Genomic DNA, 17,154 nt, shown 5'->3' on the forward strand with positions numbered 1-17,154 from the left:
ACACACACACAGCCATTGTTGGGTATGGGCTTGGCATGCTAAAAGAATAAAGGATGGAATCCCGAGTGAACAAGCACTGTGATACTCTCTGGAATGACCACACAGATTTGAAAAGGAACCAAATAGAACTTTCAGAAGCTGAGAAATAAAATTCATGAAAGAAAAAGAAGTATGGGTGAATAAACAGTGCATTAGATACAGCTGAAGGAAGACTTTGTGAACTAGAGCTACATTTGAAGAAATTCTGTAGAATGTAGCCCAGAGAAGCAGACATGGAAAATAGGAGGGTAAGAAATGTAGAGGATAAAATCAGAAAGTCTAATATCTAATAAAAGGACCAAGTGGAGAGAATGGAAGCACAGTAGTATGTGAGGAGATGATGGCTTAGAAAAGCTCAGCACACCCACACCGGTTAAAGCACCCATGTCTTAACCCAGCCGTGGGCAAACTACGGCCCACGGGCCGGATCCGGCCCCTTCGGCTGTTCTATCCAGCCTGCGGAGCCGAAAGAGCGGAGGGGTTCTCTTGCTCTCCCCTCCGCTCCTTCACCAGCAGTAGTGTTAACATGGCAACGTCGGGAAACACGGCCGCAGCTCCTTCTTCTGAGTCCAGTTTAAGAACCCATTGTGGCCAAAACCGGTTTGGCTCAGTGGATAGAGCGTCGGCCTGCGGACTGAAAGGTCCCAGGTTCGATTCCGGTCAAGGGCATGTACCTGGGTTGCGGGCACATCCCCAGTAGGAGATGTGCAAGAGGCAGCTGATCGATGTTTCTAACTCTCTATCTCTCTCCCTTCCTCTCTGTAAAAAAATCAATAAAATATATTAAAAAAAAAAAAAAAAAGAACCCATTGTGGCCCTCGAGTCAAAAAGTTTGCCCACCCCTGTCTTAACCTGTTGTGAAACAGAATACCAAAGGCCAGAAGAATCTCTTAAAAATGGCCAATTTCTATAAGGAGCAAGAAGTCGACTCAGCAGACTCAGTGACGGAGTCAAGAAGATAAGAGGTGGTTAGAGTGCTGAGAATAGAGCTGCCAACCACAGTTACGTGCCAGTAAAACTTCCAAGGACTAGGAGGAAACAGACATTTTTAGATAAATAAAGCCTAAGGAACCTTCATTAAAAGGATTTTAAGGACATACTTTTACTTGCTCACCATTTCCTCTTCTCAAACCATCCTTCTCAACATGCCAGATGTAAGATGGGAGAAGAAATATTTTTCATGTAAGGTAGTGAATCTAAACCAGTAATTCTCAATGATTTTGCACCCTAGGGAACATTAGGCAATGTCTACAGACCATTTTGATGTCACAACTGTGAGGGTGCTATTGGCATCCAGTGGGTGGAAGCCAGAGATGCTGCTAAACATCTTACATGCACAGGACAGCCCCCCCCATAACATAGGATTATCTGGCCCAAATTTCAGTAAGGATAAGGTTGAGAATTCTTGGTGTAAACAAATACTACCTCTATAAAATAGTAATATTCAGAGCTAACCTCCATATGGACCTGCTACATTCCAAGCACTATTTTGAGTATTCTACCCATAATAGGTTATTTATTAGTCCAGTGTAGGAAACTGAGGCATAGAACAGTGACAGAGTTAGGATTTGAGTCAGGGTAGCCTGGGTCAGAGGCTGTACCCCTAGTCATTATTCTATCCTGATTCTTATAAGTCTGCTGTGTGGCCATAAGTTGATAAACAGGGACCAAAATAAATGGAAGTCAGAGGGGGGAATATATCAAGGAAATCAGGTCTATTATGTGCACATAAAACCTACTTTAAAAAATAGGGAGGGTTTGCCCTGGCCAGTGTGATTCAGTTGGTTGGGCGGCGTCCTGTGTACCGAAAGGCTGTTGCTTCGATTCCGGTCAGGGCAAATGCCTGGGTTGTTGGCTCAATCCCCCATAGGGGGCATGCAGGAGGCAGATGATTGTTACCTCACTCACATCAATGTTTCTCTCTCTCCCTTTCCCTGCTTCTCTCTCTTAAAAAAAAAATAGAGAAGGTTCTCAGGTCCTTGTATTTGGAAAAGAGATTAAAATATGCCTAAACTTTATACTTTATTTAGATGTACATGAACAGCCCTGGCTGGGGAGCTCAGTTGGTTGGAATGTCATCCCGATACACCAAGGTTGCAGGTTCAGTTACCATTCAAGGCATATACAAGAAGCACCCAATAAATGCATAAATAAATGGAACAACTAATGGATCTCTCTTCCTCCCTGTCCCCCTCCCTCCCTCGCCCTCTTCCTCTCCCCCTCCCTCCCTCCCTTTCTTTCTCTCTCCCTCTCTTTCTCTCTTTAAAGTCAGTTTTAAAATTATTACAGCCTGGATGATATTCAGAGAATTATGCTGAATGAAAAAAACTAACTGTATGGTCCCACTTATGTAATGTTTTTTAAATGGCAACATTTCAGAAATGGAGGACACCCTAGTTGTTGCCACGGGTGGAAGGATGGGGTTGCTGAAGCAGGTGGCACTCCTAGGGATCCCTGTGGTGTTGGAATTGTTCAGTATTTTGACTGTAATCTACTCAGTTGAGAAAATTGTATAGAGCTTAATATTCACACCTGCACAGATGAGCACATATTCTGACTGTGTTATTCTGTTATAATTTCACAAAATGGTACCATAGGTAGAAGCTGGCCAAAGTATACAATGGATCTCTCTCCATATATTTTTTAAAATTTTATAATAGCTTTATTTAGATATAATTCACATACCATATAGTTCTCCCATTTAAAGTGAAACCTTTGGTAGTTTTTAGTGTATTCAGAGAGTTGTGCAACCATCACTCCAATCAATTTTAGAACCTTTTCATTACTCCAAAAGAAACTGCTCCATAGAAAATCTTATAAATGATTGCTCATATCAGCATTATTATAATAGTCCCAAAGTGGAAACAACCCAAATGTCCATAGCTGATGAATGGATAAACCAAATATGGAAAATCCGTATAGTGAAGTGGTTTCCAATCTTTTTTTGGCCATGCCCTACCTAAGCATCTCTAAAATACTGATGCTTCCCCCCCAACCCCCGTGACATATAATTCTTTTTTTTTTTTAATATATTTTATTCATTCTTTACAGAGAGGAAGTGAGAGAGATAGAAAGTTAGAAACATCGAGGAGAGAGAGACATCGATCAGCTGCCTCCTGCACATCTCCCACTGGGGATGTACCCGCAACCAAGGTACATGCCCTTGACCGGAATCGAACCTGGGACCTTTCAGTCCGCAGGCCGACGCTCTATCCACTGAGCCAAACTGGCCAGGGCGTGACATATAATTCTTATTCAAAAAATGAACTCCTATTCACATGGAGGAAGCCTAAAAGGCCATTAGCTTGGTCTAAACAAGCTCCCAAAGAACATGACATCCACGAAAGAGAAAAATAAAAGAATGAAAGTTGAAGTACTGAGGAAGAAATCCCTAAGAAATTGTTAAAAAAAACTAGAGGCCTGGTGCATGAATTTGTACATGGGTGAGGTCCAGCCAGCCAACCCTGATGGGGCCAGCGGGGGGTGGAGGAGGGAGGGGCTGTAGGTGGTTGACAGGCCGGTTATACCCCCTTGTCAAACTCATGGTTGAACTTCCGGTCGAGGAGACAATTTGCATATTAGCCTTTTATTATATAGGATATAGGATAATAATAAGCCTGGCCGGCATGGCACAGTGGTTGAGCGTTGACCTATGAGCCAGGAGGTCATGGTTTGATTCCCGGTTGGGGCACATGCCCGGGTTGTGACTTGATCCCCAGTGTGGGGCAGTCAGGAGGCTGCCAATCCATGATTCTTTCTCACCATTGATGTTTCTGTCTCTCTCTCCCTTTCACTCTCTGAAATCAATAAAAATCTTCTTAAAATAATAATAATAATATGAAGTGATATGAAAAAATAGCAAGTTTCAAAACATAATAGAGAACTGAAATGCATAAATATGTCACAATATATATTTATATACTGTATATGAGGCCCCTAGAACCATAAGAAATGCAAAAAAAATTCACTGTTAATAACTCATTCTCGAATTGCGCCCCCTGTGGGGTATGTCCCCCACGTTGGGAACCACTGGTATAGTGGAATCCTATTTGGCAATAAAAATAAATGAAATATTGATATGTGCTACAGCATGGGTGAACCTTGTAAATATTATGCTAAGCAAAAGAAGCCCATCAAAAAAGACCACATATTGTGAGATTCCATTAATTTGAAATGTCCAGAATAGGCGAAGCCATAAAGACAGAAAGTAGATTAGTAGTTACCAGAGGCTGGGCTTCTTGGCTATCCAAAAGACTTAGCTCTTTTCTTTTTTCTATATTATTATAGAACAATTCATAATAGTAAGTTTCATAATCCACACAAATGTTGCTCCCATCACATATGTTCAATCCCAGCAGCAGGTGGGGCAGCAGATGGTCTTACCACCCTCCCTTTCTGCACAGCCCTGGGCAATGGGCTCTGCTGGCCTTGTACAGCTGGGCCTGATTCCGGGTCTGTCTCCAGCCCAGCTGCAGCTCCAGCAGGTGGCGTTGCAGCAGCAGCAACAGCAGCAGCAGCAGTTCCAGCAGCAGCAGGCGGCGTTGCAGCAGCAGCAGCAGCAGCAGTTCCAGGCTCAGCAGAATGCCATGCAGCAGCAGTTCCAGGCAGTGGTGCAGCAGCAGCAGCAGCAGCTCCAGCAGCAGCAGCAGCAACAGCAGCACCTGCTTAAATTGCACCATCAAAACCAGCAACAGGTACCAGGTGCTCTTGTTCCTGTACTTGGCCTCCCTCCTGTGGTGTTGGAGCTCTGGACACGCACCGGCCATTGTGATGGGTGTAGGGACCCAGAGCCAGTAGTGGATCCTCCTGACACCCGGTGCCTCAGCTTCCTTCTTCATGAGCTTCCCACAGAACCTAGAACCTGGAGGAAAAATAGGCCCTGACTTGCTAGGAGGTAATCTGATCTCACAAGACTGGCCTCTCTGCCAGACTTGGGTGTCTAGCTGCAGACCTACTACGTGCTGGGGGCTGACTCACTGGAGGCTCTGGGTGCAAGCGATTCATATAAGAGCTGAATCAAGAAGTGAGATGAACTCTCCAAGATGCATGAATGCTTGAGCCATCACGTGGGCTTGTTTGGTGCCTGAACACAGCACTAATCATCCTATATCTAGTGTCCTACAGGGTCATGGCAATGTCACATTAGAAACCCTGCTCCTAAGAACGCAGTCACCCCACCCCCCATGGTTTACAGTCAGCATCAGACATGTTAAGCATCTATTGTTAGGTCTGCTCTTGGCTGAGGGAGGGAATCCCTGAGGGGACCTTCACTTTTCTATGTCCTCCATGCCTTGGCTCGCTGACTCCTTTTCTCAGTGGCCACCCTCTCAGAACCGACAGTGAGTCTTCACTCCCACCTTTCATCTTCATCCTGAAAATCAGACATTGGCCATCTTCGTGAGGCTCGTACTATTGACCAGTGTAGGGACCTTGGAGATTTGAGTCACCTGAGCATTTATCCCAGCCTCCGTAGGGCTGCATCCATATGTTACTTTTACTAAACTCTCCCAATATTTCCCTTGAATTTTCCATCCTCTCAGGTCTAGGGGTAGACCAGCCAGCGTCTGATGGCCAGGGCACAAGTGCACTCCTGGTGTTTCCTCAGTGTTCTCTGTGGGAAGTGCTCCCTCTGCCCCGTGTGAGGACAGCCCCGGCAGGCTTCCTGGGGCAAGGCTGGCACAGGGCCCAGAGGCCGATGGGGTGACGGAGTGCTACTTGTTCTGCCCCTAGATACAGCAGCAGCAGCAGCTGCAGAGGATGGCACAGTTGCAGCTGCAGCAACAGCAGCAGCAGCAGGCTTTGCAGGCCCAGCCGCCAATGCAGCAGCCACCAATGCAGCAGCCACAGCCTCCCCCCTCCCAGGCCCTGCCCCAGCAGCTGCAGCAGATGCATCACCCACAGCACCACCAGCCACAGCCACAGCCTCAGCAACCACCAGTGGCTCAGAACCAACCATCACAGCTCCCGCCACAGTCACAGACCCAGCCTTTGGTGTCGCAGGCTCCGGCCCTCCCCGGACAGATGCTATACCCCCAGCCTCCGCTGAAGCTTGTGAGTACCCATGACGTGTGGTAGCCGTGGCTCCTCCGGTGTCACATGAAGCTTGTGGCCATTAGCAGTTTCCGAAGCTCTTTGGCTATAGACGGCATGTCCTCTCTTCAAGCAGTGGGACTCAGGTGACCCTTTCCCGTGTTGGCCTTCACGTCTGGCTCGGCGGGGGAGTGGGCATTCCAAGAGCTGCTGCAGCCTGCACTGGGAGTGCCTGCTGCAGGAGTAGCAGTTTGTCTTCCAAGCAGCATAGCTGATTGTGGTGGTGGCCGTGGCCATTTTAAAATTACGGATGATTTTAGGATTGTTGATGACTAGATAGGTGACAGCACGTGCATTCTCACTGTGGGAAGGACCTGTCACCTCCATTAAGCATCCATGGTGGTTTGCTACTTCTAAGAGTTTCTGATCAAAGATCCCTGTCATTACTATGTTTTTGAGGAGGGTATTAATATAAAATGTTACTTTCAGTCTTATTATGCATCTCTGTACAAAGCAAAAATCCAGTCGGTGACATTTACACAGAGGACAGAATATTGCCACCAAGTTAGGAGTAGCTACGTCAAGGGGCCATTTTTATGTGTGGGTTTTTTTGCTCGTTTCCTTGGTTTTCATGGCCTTTTCTATGTGTGACTCATTGAATGGAGTAAGGATAGGCCATGCCTGAATTGAGTGGCAAGTGCATAGAAGGCTCACAGGAGCAGGCTGAAAGGCTGGGGATAGTTGGGAGAAGCAGGTATTAGTAGACCTGCCACCTAGGAGCCATCCTTCTGCTGGCTGGCCATCCACTCTGCTTTCTTTTGAGGCATCAGGGCTCTGAGTGGGACTCTTATAGGCTGTTAGTGTGCTTGGGCCCGAGGTTGAGAAGGCTGGGCTGTGTGGTTGGAGCCATTGCTTTGTTTGCAGGGATAGATGGTGATGACATCTCGGTGGGAAAGCTGTTCTTCTCACCAGGGTTAGAGGAAGTGGGACTCCTCTGTGCAACTCAAAGACAGGCTGGTGTGGGACATGGCTCATGAGCTAAAGGATAAGGAACGGCCATTAAGGTGACATAATAACCAGTGAAGACATAACGATCCCATCCTCCTCATAAGAAGCTTCGAACGTCAAAGCTCCCCCAGAAGTAGTGGGTACTCTGCTCTCCGTGGCTCCAAATCGAATTCTCCCTTCCTCCCCCAGGTCCGAGCTCCGATGGTGGTGCAGCAGCCCCAGGTGCAGCCACCGGTGCAGCAGCAGACAGCGCCGACAGCTCAGGCCCCCCAGATAGTGGGTTCTGGAGTCCAGGTGAGGGCCATCAGAGCCAAGGGCTTCTGTAGTTAGCAGGTGCATGTCCACTTGGGAATGGAGCTGGATTTCCAGCCCTCTGTGGCGAGGGTCCTGGTTGGATCAGGGCCAGGTTGGTAAAGCGTGGGCCTTCTCTTCCCTGGCACTTTGCGAGATGATGGCTTTCCGGGAGCTGGTCCCTGGAGTCATGAGGTAGCCAGCTCTGCTTGATGATCTCTGAGTCCCCCAGCTGCATAGTGCACGTGCCATTCCCACCTCTCCTCTGATGTCCTTTTTCTTACCTCTTTCCTTCTTAGACCACCAGTGGAGAGGGGAGTGTTGTCGTCTCATGCTTGCCTCAACTCTGAGTACGGGGCTAGCAGGGGGTGGACAGTAGAAAGAGCGTGGGAATGGTGGCATCTGGCTCCAGCTGACAGCGCAGGCTTGTGCTGAGGTCCCTGCCAGGCTGACTTCTGGGGCTGACTCCTGTGCTGGGAAGTGTGGCCGAGGCCCACCACGTTCACCCTCTGGGTATTGGATATTGATGGATGGAGGAGGCCTTGCCCCGCCTTTTCGTAGTAGAGACCAGATTCTTGTTGGTTTCTGGGGGTTGGAGCTTGGCCCTGTGACTTCTCCATGGACACCCTCCCTTACCCTTGTGCTGGTGCTGAGGTGGGGGGACATCCAGTCTGGGGCCTCGGTTCTTCCTGTCTCCACCCAGTGGTAAGAGCACAACAATCCAGCTCAGAAGAGTGTTGGCTTTAGATGGAGCAGACATACTAGTTGATGTGAGGCTACAGCCACCCAGAGCCACACTGCACGCCTGCCCCGCTCATTACCCGTGAGTGCGCAGGGCCACAGGTCGAGCACTTCTGGGATTTGGTGTGTTCCCTTAGTGTCAGATGACATTTCCCTGTGGGGGATGCTCAGAAACAGTCCTTCCTGGTCCCAGCTGCATGGCTGGAGTTGTGGGAAGCTGCCTGAGGAGAAGCTAGCCGAAGGGAGGAACCTGCGGTGTTTCGATGCAGCTGAGCCAGCCTAGCAGCCTCTGGGGTCACTGCACCAAATGACCTGGCCCAGAGTTCCCCATGTCACCAGCGTGCCCAGACATAGTCCTGTGTGAAGCACACAATGAACTTCATGTCTGTAGCGGGGACGGGGCTGGCTGCCCTGTGTGACGAGGTTGGAGTCCATCTCTGCTGCCACTGTTGTGTGTCCTTGCTTGTCCTCGGGCTTCCTAGGGCTCCCTCTTCTTGGTGCCTCATGCAGAGAAGAAGGTGCATGGTCAGAACCACGGCCCACCCAGTCCACAGAAGCCACTGCCCTTGTCACAAAGTGACCCTCCCTCCTCTGTCCCAGGACCATTCTTAATGGAAACTTCTGGTTCTCGGGTCCAGTCTAGGAGGAGAGTGAGAAGCTTGGCATTTTTTACCTTGCACTGGGCCATCCTGAAGCAGAACTTCTCTCTCCATCCCCTTTATCGGTGTTTGGGAATGAGCTGCCATAGAAAGGTTGATGTCTTCCGACCGAGGTCCGGCCCCATCCTGCTGGTTTATTCCTAGGCTTCTTGCTCAAGGAAGTGTACTCCCTGTCGCTTCCCTGGCACCTCACCACTTTCCAGAAGCAGGCAGGTTGTTTGTGCTCAGTACCCTGCATGAGCCCGTGTGCAGCGCTGCTTTTCCCAGCAGTTACTCTGCCCTTTGCTTCTGCTGGAGGTCCCAGTCCAGCCAGTTCGGGAGCTTGGCCGTGGGCTTGGCCGTGGGCTCAGTCCCCTCTAGAGTAACCGTGATGTGTAACCTTTACCTCCGGGTGGAGGCACAAGGCTGCTGGCAGGCAACGCTCAGAGGGGACGGGGCCTCTTCTTTTCAGGAGGGGGACTCGTAGCTGGGGTGGATGGAGTACTTGAGTACTTGTGGGTGGGTTTGGTTTTATAAAGAATGAACCTTCAGGTTTTCTTTTAGGAGCAGTGTCCACCTCATTCCTGTGTGTCACAGACCAGCGTCGGGTAGAGTGGGTGAGAGGCCTCAGCCTGCCCTGTGTGGCCCATGGTGGGATTCCCGGGTGCTGGCGGCACAGGAAGCGTTCTTGAAGCCCAGGTGTGCGAGTGCCTGTGTGTGCCGTGCCTCAGCCCAGACGCAGAACCATGGCAGGCAGTCCCCTGCCTCTGATCTGCTGGTTCACCTCTGGGCTCCTGGCAGGTAGTGCAGTTTTGTGGAGCCCGGTTAGCTGGCATCCCTGCATTCTATTAGCAGCCGTGTCCCCAGGGTGGACAAGCCTTCCTGGGAGAAGCTCTGGATTCACAGCCTTCCTTTGCAACCTGGACAAGACAAGGCTAGAGATACTTGGACCCCAACTTTAAATATATGTGGTGACTATAGGATGTGGGTAAAGAGAACTATAAATAAGGGAAACATTTCAGACTAGAAGAAACAGTTTGATATCTTTTCTTTCCAGTTCTCACGTAGTGGAAGTCATAGGACATACATAGGATTTTGTGTATGGCTATTACATTACAATGGAGGTAAAACGTTTTATAATTAAAATATCTCAGTCAACGTTATTCTATAGGTAGTGTTCCTTTTATGAATATATCCTGCTGTCCTTAATTTATGTACTGCTCTTGGATCCTGAGATTATTTTCATTTTTTTACTGTTACCAGGGATGCATGTCTAATGCATGGCTGGGTTTTAGATGGTTTCCTGATGCTTCCCAGAAATGAGTCACTGGGTCACTTTGGTGCCCCTGAATTGTGTCAGCCAGTCGTCTACTAGGGGTTTAAAGATGCAAGCTAGTGCTCCTATGTGGTGCCCATGCATTTGACACCAGGACATGGTGACCACGTGTCGCAGCTTTACATATGTGAACTGCTGCTCACAGGGGCAAGTGGTGGTTCTGTGAAAGAAGTGCTGAGACTGGTTTTGAGCTGGTAGCCCTCCATGGACAGGCAACTCTGTCCCCTCAGCACAGAAAAGAGGTGCCTCGTCAAACACTCCATGGTGGTGTGGCCTGATGAGTGGCCAGGGCTCAACCAGGGGCTGAGTTTGGTGTGTGGTGTGCTACGAAAATTGGTGTGCCCTGTTATGTAGATGCTTGGTTCTCGTATGTAATGTTATTTGTGTAAATGAGAAAGTTGATGTCATTGTCACTACAGTGGGACTTACTAGGTTACACAGGGTAGCTGCACCAACTTCTGTTTCTTTCATAAATGTTATCTGTGACTGCATAGAAAACCAGAACAGAATGTGTCTCCGTTTCCAAACAGCCCCTATGTTTTTATCTTTCAACATTCTATTTTTTGGTATATGGAAACTTAATTATAACTTTTAAAAAATCTTTGTTGAAAGTATTACATAGGTCTTCCTTTTTCCCTCCTTAATCTCTTCCAGTTGCTCCCATCCTCCCCCAGGCCCTCACCACCTCATTGTGTCCACGGGTTATGCATATATGCATACAGGTTCATCCCACTCACCCCTCCCCTGCCTTCCCTCGGAGTTCAACAGTCTTAATTATAACTTTCAAGTTACAAAAGAATTATCATCAGAGATACTTCCCTGTCCTAGCCAGTTTTTCTCAGTGGATAGGACATCAGCCTGGACTGAAAGGGTCCCAGGTTTGATTCTGGTGAAGGGCATGTACCTCGGTTGCAGGCTCGATCCCTGACCCTGGTTGGGACAGGTGTGGCAGGCAACCAATTGATGTGTCTCTCACACTGATGTTTCTCTCTGGCTCTCCCCTTCTCTTCCACTCTCTCTAAAAAGCAATGAAGAAATATCCTCGGGTGAAGATTAAAAAAAAATAGATACTTTCCTGATGTGCCGCCCTGTATGGACGCTCCCTGTCCTCCTTCCAGGCCCTCCTGCCTAGTGACCATGGTGGAGCCAGGCCCGCAGCCCACAGCCTTAAGGATGGAGCTTGAATTCCTTTCTGGGTGGATGTGTGTTGGGAGGTAAAGAAATGTGGTCACGCAGCAGAACGGGAGAATGAGTTGCTGCGTGTTTGCTGCCTGGGTCATCTATCTAGTAAACACTACTGCTGTGTTTTCATTAGAATTTGTGGTTAAAAGAAAATGAGCTTTTCCTCCCAGGATTTCTCAGTTACAAGAAAACCAGTCAGCAGCAAATTAGATTTAAGCATTCATTCCTTATTACTTTCGTTTCTTCATGGAAAAAATTTGCAACTTTCTTGGACCACCTGACTTACTTCCAGATCTTTCTCCCTCTGGCAAGAGCACTTTCTAGTGGCCACTGACCCTAATGTGCAACCCATTGGTGGTTTTAAGTGGACACTATTTACTGATACCCCCATCTGCCCATGGGCTGAGAGCCGAACCCAGGACAGAGCTGCTTTTGGCCCCACCCTGGGCTCGGGGAGTAGTTTCTGGTAAGAGTCATGTTTCCCCAGGCTTCCTGTCCTCACACCCTCCCCAACATCCCACTTTGTGGCTAAACTGGGCGGTGAGCGGTGGGCTCTTCAGGACCACTCTCGTGTTTGGCAGACACCAGAATGCCTTCCTCGCCCCCCACCCCCAGGGAGTTCTTTTGTTGGGGTGGCTGCAGAAATGTCTTCTCCCAGTCCCGTGTGAGGGCTGCCCCATTCCCATCACTATTGGAAGGCTCAGGTTGGAATCTGATACTGCTTGTGTCACCCCCAGCTTGCGGTGCCTGCTGCATGTGACCCGTGAATGTGAGTGTGGAACACAGTTGTGATGCCGGAGATCTCCCCTCAGCCCTTTCCCCTGCTTCTGAGCTCTGTCCTGGCACCACCTCGCCACATGGACTGAATCGCCATCAGTGCCGCTTCGCTTCAGTCTCATGGACTGGTCCACACCCTCGTGGGACAGATGTTTGTTCCCCATGGTTCACCCCTCTTCCTTTCTGAGGGGCTGGGTTGTTACAGCTTGGTTTCACCTGAAAAGTTGGGAGTGCATGCAGGCCTGTTCTCCATCCGCGCCCAGAGTGAGAATGACCAGGCCTCAGGAGGCCACTGGTTCCCGGCAGTGCAAGCCAGCCCTTGACCTACGACAGTGCTGCCCCGATATTCTCAGAAGCATAAGTTGATGAGGAGAGTGGTCCCAGGACAGGCTGGAATTCTGGAATTTGGAATCATCTTGTATGTTTAAGGACAGACCTGACCCATGTCCCTGGGGGTGGCATACCTCCTCATGAGCTCGAGGCTTTAAGTGGAGGCCCAGGCTTCCCTTGCCCACCTCTCCCTGGTTTTAGTGATAAACTGGTTCCCCGGTAGAAACTTAACCGCCTGGAGGAGACAAGGACAGTTTGAGTGCAGGCCCTCGGAGGTGGCATAAGGCAGTATCCTATTGGGAAGGAAAGGTGAGCTGGTTTGCCTGTCCTCTTCCCTATTTTAATGACAGCCGACTTCTGACCAGCTTTGGCGGAGCGCACTCTCTCAGAGTCTGTCCCAGGAGCTCCGTCTCCTAAAAACACCCTTTGGCCATTGAGGTCTGGCCCTGAAGGCTCTGTGGGCGCATCAGCAGGTCAGAGGCTCGAGGAAGGAGTGCATCCAACACCATAGAAAGGTCTGGAGGCAGCATTCTTGGCGGCTCCTCTAGATTCCTGATGCCTAGGTGGGCCTCCATGCTGTGGGCTTGAACATGTAGCCCCTGAAGGCCCCTCACCCTTGTCATGGAGCTACTTGTCACGGAGGCTGCACACCCCTCTCCACTTGCCCCTGCACTGAGTTTCTTTGTTGCGATCACCTTGTCTGTTGTCCCTCTGTCCTCAAGATGATCGCCGAAGCCTTGGCCCAAGGCGGGATGCAAGTAAGAGCCCGGTTCCCGCCCACCACCGCTGTGTCTGCCGTCCAGTCAAGCTCCATCCCTTTGGGCAGAGAGCCCTCAGCACAGGTATTTACGGGGCGGTGCCCAGGGCTCCTGGGAAGCTTGGGGTTCTCTGAGCGCCTTTGTGAGACACACTGTAATCTCTGTGACTTCCTTCACAGTGGCTCTCAGAGTACCTAACCAAGCTTACATGAGGCCAAACCCGGCTTGTTTCTTGAGGGGATGTGAGTAAATATCTGGGCTTATTTTTATTTTAATATTTTGGATAGTTCTGATGTTTTCATTTTCTAGAGAATGTGGGAGTAAATATCTTTTAAAAATGTTACTGTTGCCCTGGCTGGTTTGGCGCAGTGGATAGAGTGTTGGCCTGTGGACTGAAGGGTCCCAGGTTTGATTCCAGTCAAGGGCCATGCCTGGATTGTGGGCTTGATTCCCCATTAGCGGGCGTGCAGGAGACTGCGATCATTGATTCTCTCTCCTCATTGATGTTTCTCTCTCTCCCTCTCCTTTCCACTCTGAAATCAGTAAAAATAAATATTTTTTAAAATGTTAGTATTCAGTGGTTGAGCGTCAACCTATGAACCAGGAGATCATCGTTCAATTTCCAGTCAGGGCACATGCCCAGGTTACAGGCTCAATCCCTAATGGGGGCATGTAGGAGGCAGCCAATCAATGATTCTCTCTCATCATTGATGTTTTGATATCTCTCTCTCTCTTCCTCAGCCTTCCTTTCTGAAATCAATAAAAATAGATTTTAAAAAAAGTGTTTTAGTGTTTTAGCCCTGGCGGTTGTGGCTCATTTCATGCACTGAAAGGTCACCAGTTCGATTCCTAGTTTTGGGCTCCCCAGTAGGGGGCATGCAGGAGGTAGCTGATTGATGTTTCCCTTTCCCTCTCCCTTCCTTTCTGTCTAAAAGCAATAAAACATTGTTTCTAAGTTAGTGTCTTAGATAGTTATGCTGTTGTCATTTTCATGGTAAAATAAAACAGAAGCTAAGCAAGTTGTTTGGCTTTCTGGGGCTGTGCTGTCAAATGCTATATAACTATTAGCCATATGTAACTATTTACATTTAAACTAATTAAAATTAAATAAAACTAAAAATTGAGTTTCTCAAGTTACAGTCAGTTGAAATTTAATTACATTTCAAGTGCCCAGTAACCTCATGGGGAAATCAGTGACTGTCATCCTGGACAGTCCCTCCCTCCCTCCTCCCTCCCTTCCTCTCTCTCTAAAATAGATTTTTTTAAAATGTGGTGAGGAGCCCAGCTGGCATGGCTCAGTGGTTGAGCGTCGATCTATGAACCAGGAAGGAGGTCAGGGTTCAATTCCCGGTCAGGGCACATGCCCAGGTTACAGGCTCAGTCCCCAGTGTGGGACGTGCAGGAGGCAGCCTATCAGTGACTCTCTTTCATCATTGATGTTTCTCTCTCTCTCTCCCTCTCCATTCCACTCTGAAATGAATAAAAAAAAAATTTTTTTAAAGAATGTATTGGGGAGCCACCCCTGCTTTCCTAACAGGGGTCTCACCCAAGCTCTCAGCAGCTGACACCTCCCGACCTTGGCGTGTCCGTATGGCATGGCATGTGGCTACTGTCTACCCCGGCCACCGGCACAGAGCCCACAGCGGGGTGTGCTTCAGTATCTAGAGTGCCTGTCTGGTGTTGTTTACCTTTGGCAACAAATTGGGTTCAAGAAAACAAGCAGATTAGAATGTCAGATCCTCTTTCATCAGTCTTTCTTGAGCCGAGGCTCCAGCGTCTCTGCCTCTCCTCCAACCCATCTCCTGGCTGCATCTTCATGTTGTGGTGCGGATGCTTCAGGGATATGGATGGTTGTAGCCAAGCAGAAGTCTGTGCCAGACACATGGAGGACACGGTGCCCCCACATGGGAGCCCAGGGGTGACATGGGTTCCTGTCCCAGCACTCCCTTGGTGGGTGTAAGCAGGTGGCTCCACAGTGGGACTCACTTTGCTCTAGAGAGTGACTCTGGGGACACATCACGTGCAGGAGACCAGTAACGTGGGGCAGTTCCAGGGATGTCCAGTGGATGTGGGTGGTTCCAAGAAGGCTGGAGTGCATGGTGCTGCCAGCCTCCCCTGAGGTTTCTTTGCAGCACAAGGCTCTCCAGACCCACCTTGCTGCCCTCGGCCCCGCTGCCCTTCCGCCTCTGGTTGCTTGCTCTTTGCCTGCTCTATGCACCCACCTGGCCTTCCATCCGGCTTCTGCAGGCCCCCTTTCCACTTGTCCTTGCTTCCCCTGGGCAGCAGATGGCGCTGAGGTGCTTGCGCTCCCCTGCTAGACGTGACCTTGAGTAGGTCACTTCCACCTGAGCTTTCATTTCCTGTGAGTGATGTGCAAGTGATGGGGGGGCAGCATTCTATGGCTTTGCCAGTAGCTGTGATAGACATGCCCATGTTTGTGGCAGAATGTGCCAGAAGAGAAAGATTCAGAGCGGGAATGCAGTTCTCCCCTGATGAGCCAGGCACAGACTGAGGCAGCACAGCTAGCTGTCTTGCTCTCCTCTGTCCTAGAGGCCAGTCAGAACCGGCATGAACCTGAGGACCAGGGCTTACTGTCTTGTTAGCTGCCTCACTAGGCCAGTTTTTTCTTGACATGGGCCTTTGGGTGGCTGCTTCCTGTCTCAGGTGTGTTATTGGTGACTCAGGACTCAGGAGTCCTGGGAGCCATGGGCCTCCCAGCACTGATGCCAGAGAGGAGTCCTGACGGCCCCTGAGGGCTAATGTATGCCGCCAACAGGAGTTGGGCATGTTTCCAGAGGAGCTCTCAGATGCGAAGATCGGATGTCAGAGGCTAAGGGGTTTCCCTTAGCAGCCTTAAGAGTGTTGACTACAGTCCTGGCCGGTTTGGCTCAGTGGATAGAGGATTGGTCTGCGGACTGAAGGGGCCCAGGTTCGATTCCAGTCAAGGGCATGTGCCTTGGTTGTGGGCGCATCCTCAGTGGGGGGTGTGCAGGAGGCAGCTGATCGATGTTTCTCTCTCATGGATGTTTCTAACTCTCTATCCCTCTCCCTTCCTCTCTGTAAAAAATCAATAAAAATGTATAAAAAAAAAAGAGTGTTGACTACAGGGGCCAGAGGAGCCAGAGCTCAGGGCTGGACATGAGAGAGGGGCTTGGGGAAGAGGCAGCGCCACTGAGCTCACGCGCCCAGCTCAGGCAGGCTGTTCTTCACTGTGTCTTAGACCCTCCGTCTGGTGCCTCGGGAGCTGTGTCTGTCAGTGGCTCCGTGGAACCCAAAAGCAGAGGATGTGAGCACAGTGTACCCTATTTCCCCATGTTCTGAGTGCTTGAGGGTGCCTCTTAAAATACAGGGCAGAGCAAAAGTAGGTTGACAGTTCATAGGGAAAATAATACAATAAATAATAATACAAGAATAAACTTTTGTGTACTCACAATTGTAAACCTACTTTTGCCCCCCTGTACAGTTTCAGACACTTAGGTGGGAAGTGGACTGTGAAGTGGCCTTTCTGCTTCAGGTGCCTCATTCCCCTTCAGAGAAGCACTGGCTTTAGCCAACAGACAAAAGCCAAACATCTTCGAAGGGACAGCTGCTTGAACAGAGGCTGAAGCACTCTGGGGCAGGTGGGGCGCCGGCGGGGCCCAGGTGGTCAGGGAGAAGCCAGGTGAAAGGGTGTGACCTGGGTGCAGGAAGAGGGTGAGGCAAGATGCAGCTTCAGGGACTGCAGGGCAGGGAGTGGCAGCAGGGTGGAGTCGGGGAAGAGTTGGGGCTGAGGGGGCAGGTGGGGAGGGGCCTTTACAGGGAGGGTGCCAGGTCTCGGGTAGGGCCCTCAGGCCTTTGCCTCCGCCCTGGCACCATGTGGTTCTCTGGACTTTTCTGATGCAACCTGTTCACCTTCCTAGTTCTGGGAGTTTGTTGGCACCTGAGTAGCTTCTAGAGCTTATGTTCTAGTGCAGGTGTCATGGGGCCCCAGGACTCAGTGCATCCAGGCCCAGTGAGGGCATCCTACGCAGAGGGAGGGGGGGAG

General features: G+C 49.8%; 1 protein-coding gene across 10 annotated transcripts in view; it reads left to right on the forward strand.

Annotated features, from left to right (window-relative positions):
- MED15 (mediator complex subunit 15) overlaps window positions 1-17,154 on the forward strand; it is a 62,384-nt gene that overhangs the window by 38,581 nt on the left and 6,649 nt on the right. For 4 of the 10 annotated variants that reach the window (XM_006768840.2, XM_015567301.1, XM_015567303.1 and 1 more), the window contains 4 exons: window positions 4,504-4,733; window positions 5,770-6,090; window positions 7,267-7,371; window positions 13,095-13,214. In XM_006768840.2, the coding sequence (XP_006768903.1) occupies window positions 4,504-4,733; window positions 5,770-6,090; window positions 7,267-7,371; window positions 13,095-13,214 (776 nt within the window). Of the gene's footprint in view, window positions 1-4,442; window positions 4,734-5,769; window positions 6,091-7,266; window positions 7,372-13,094; window positions 13,215-17,154 lie in introns of all 10 variants that reach the window. The other 6 variants (XM_006768842.2, XM_015567306.1, XM_015567304.1 and 3 more) reach the window with 5 other exon arrangements.

Source organism: Myotis davidii, unplaced genomic scaffold, assembly GCF_000327345.1.
Source record: "Myotis davidii unplaced genomic scaffold, ASM32734v1 scaffold223, whole genome shotgun sequence".
NCBI classification, from domain to species: domain Eukaryota; kingdom Metazoa; phylum Chordata; class Mammalia; order Chiroptera; family Vespertilionidae; genus Myotis; species Myotis davidii.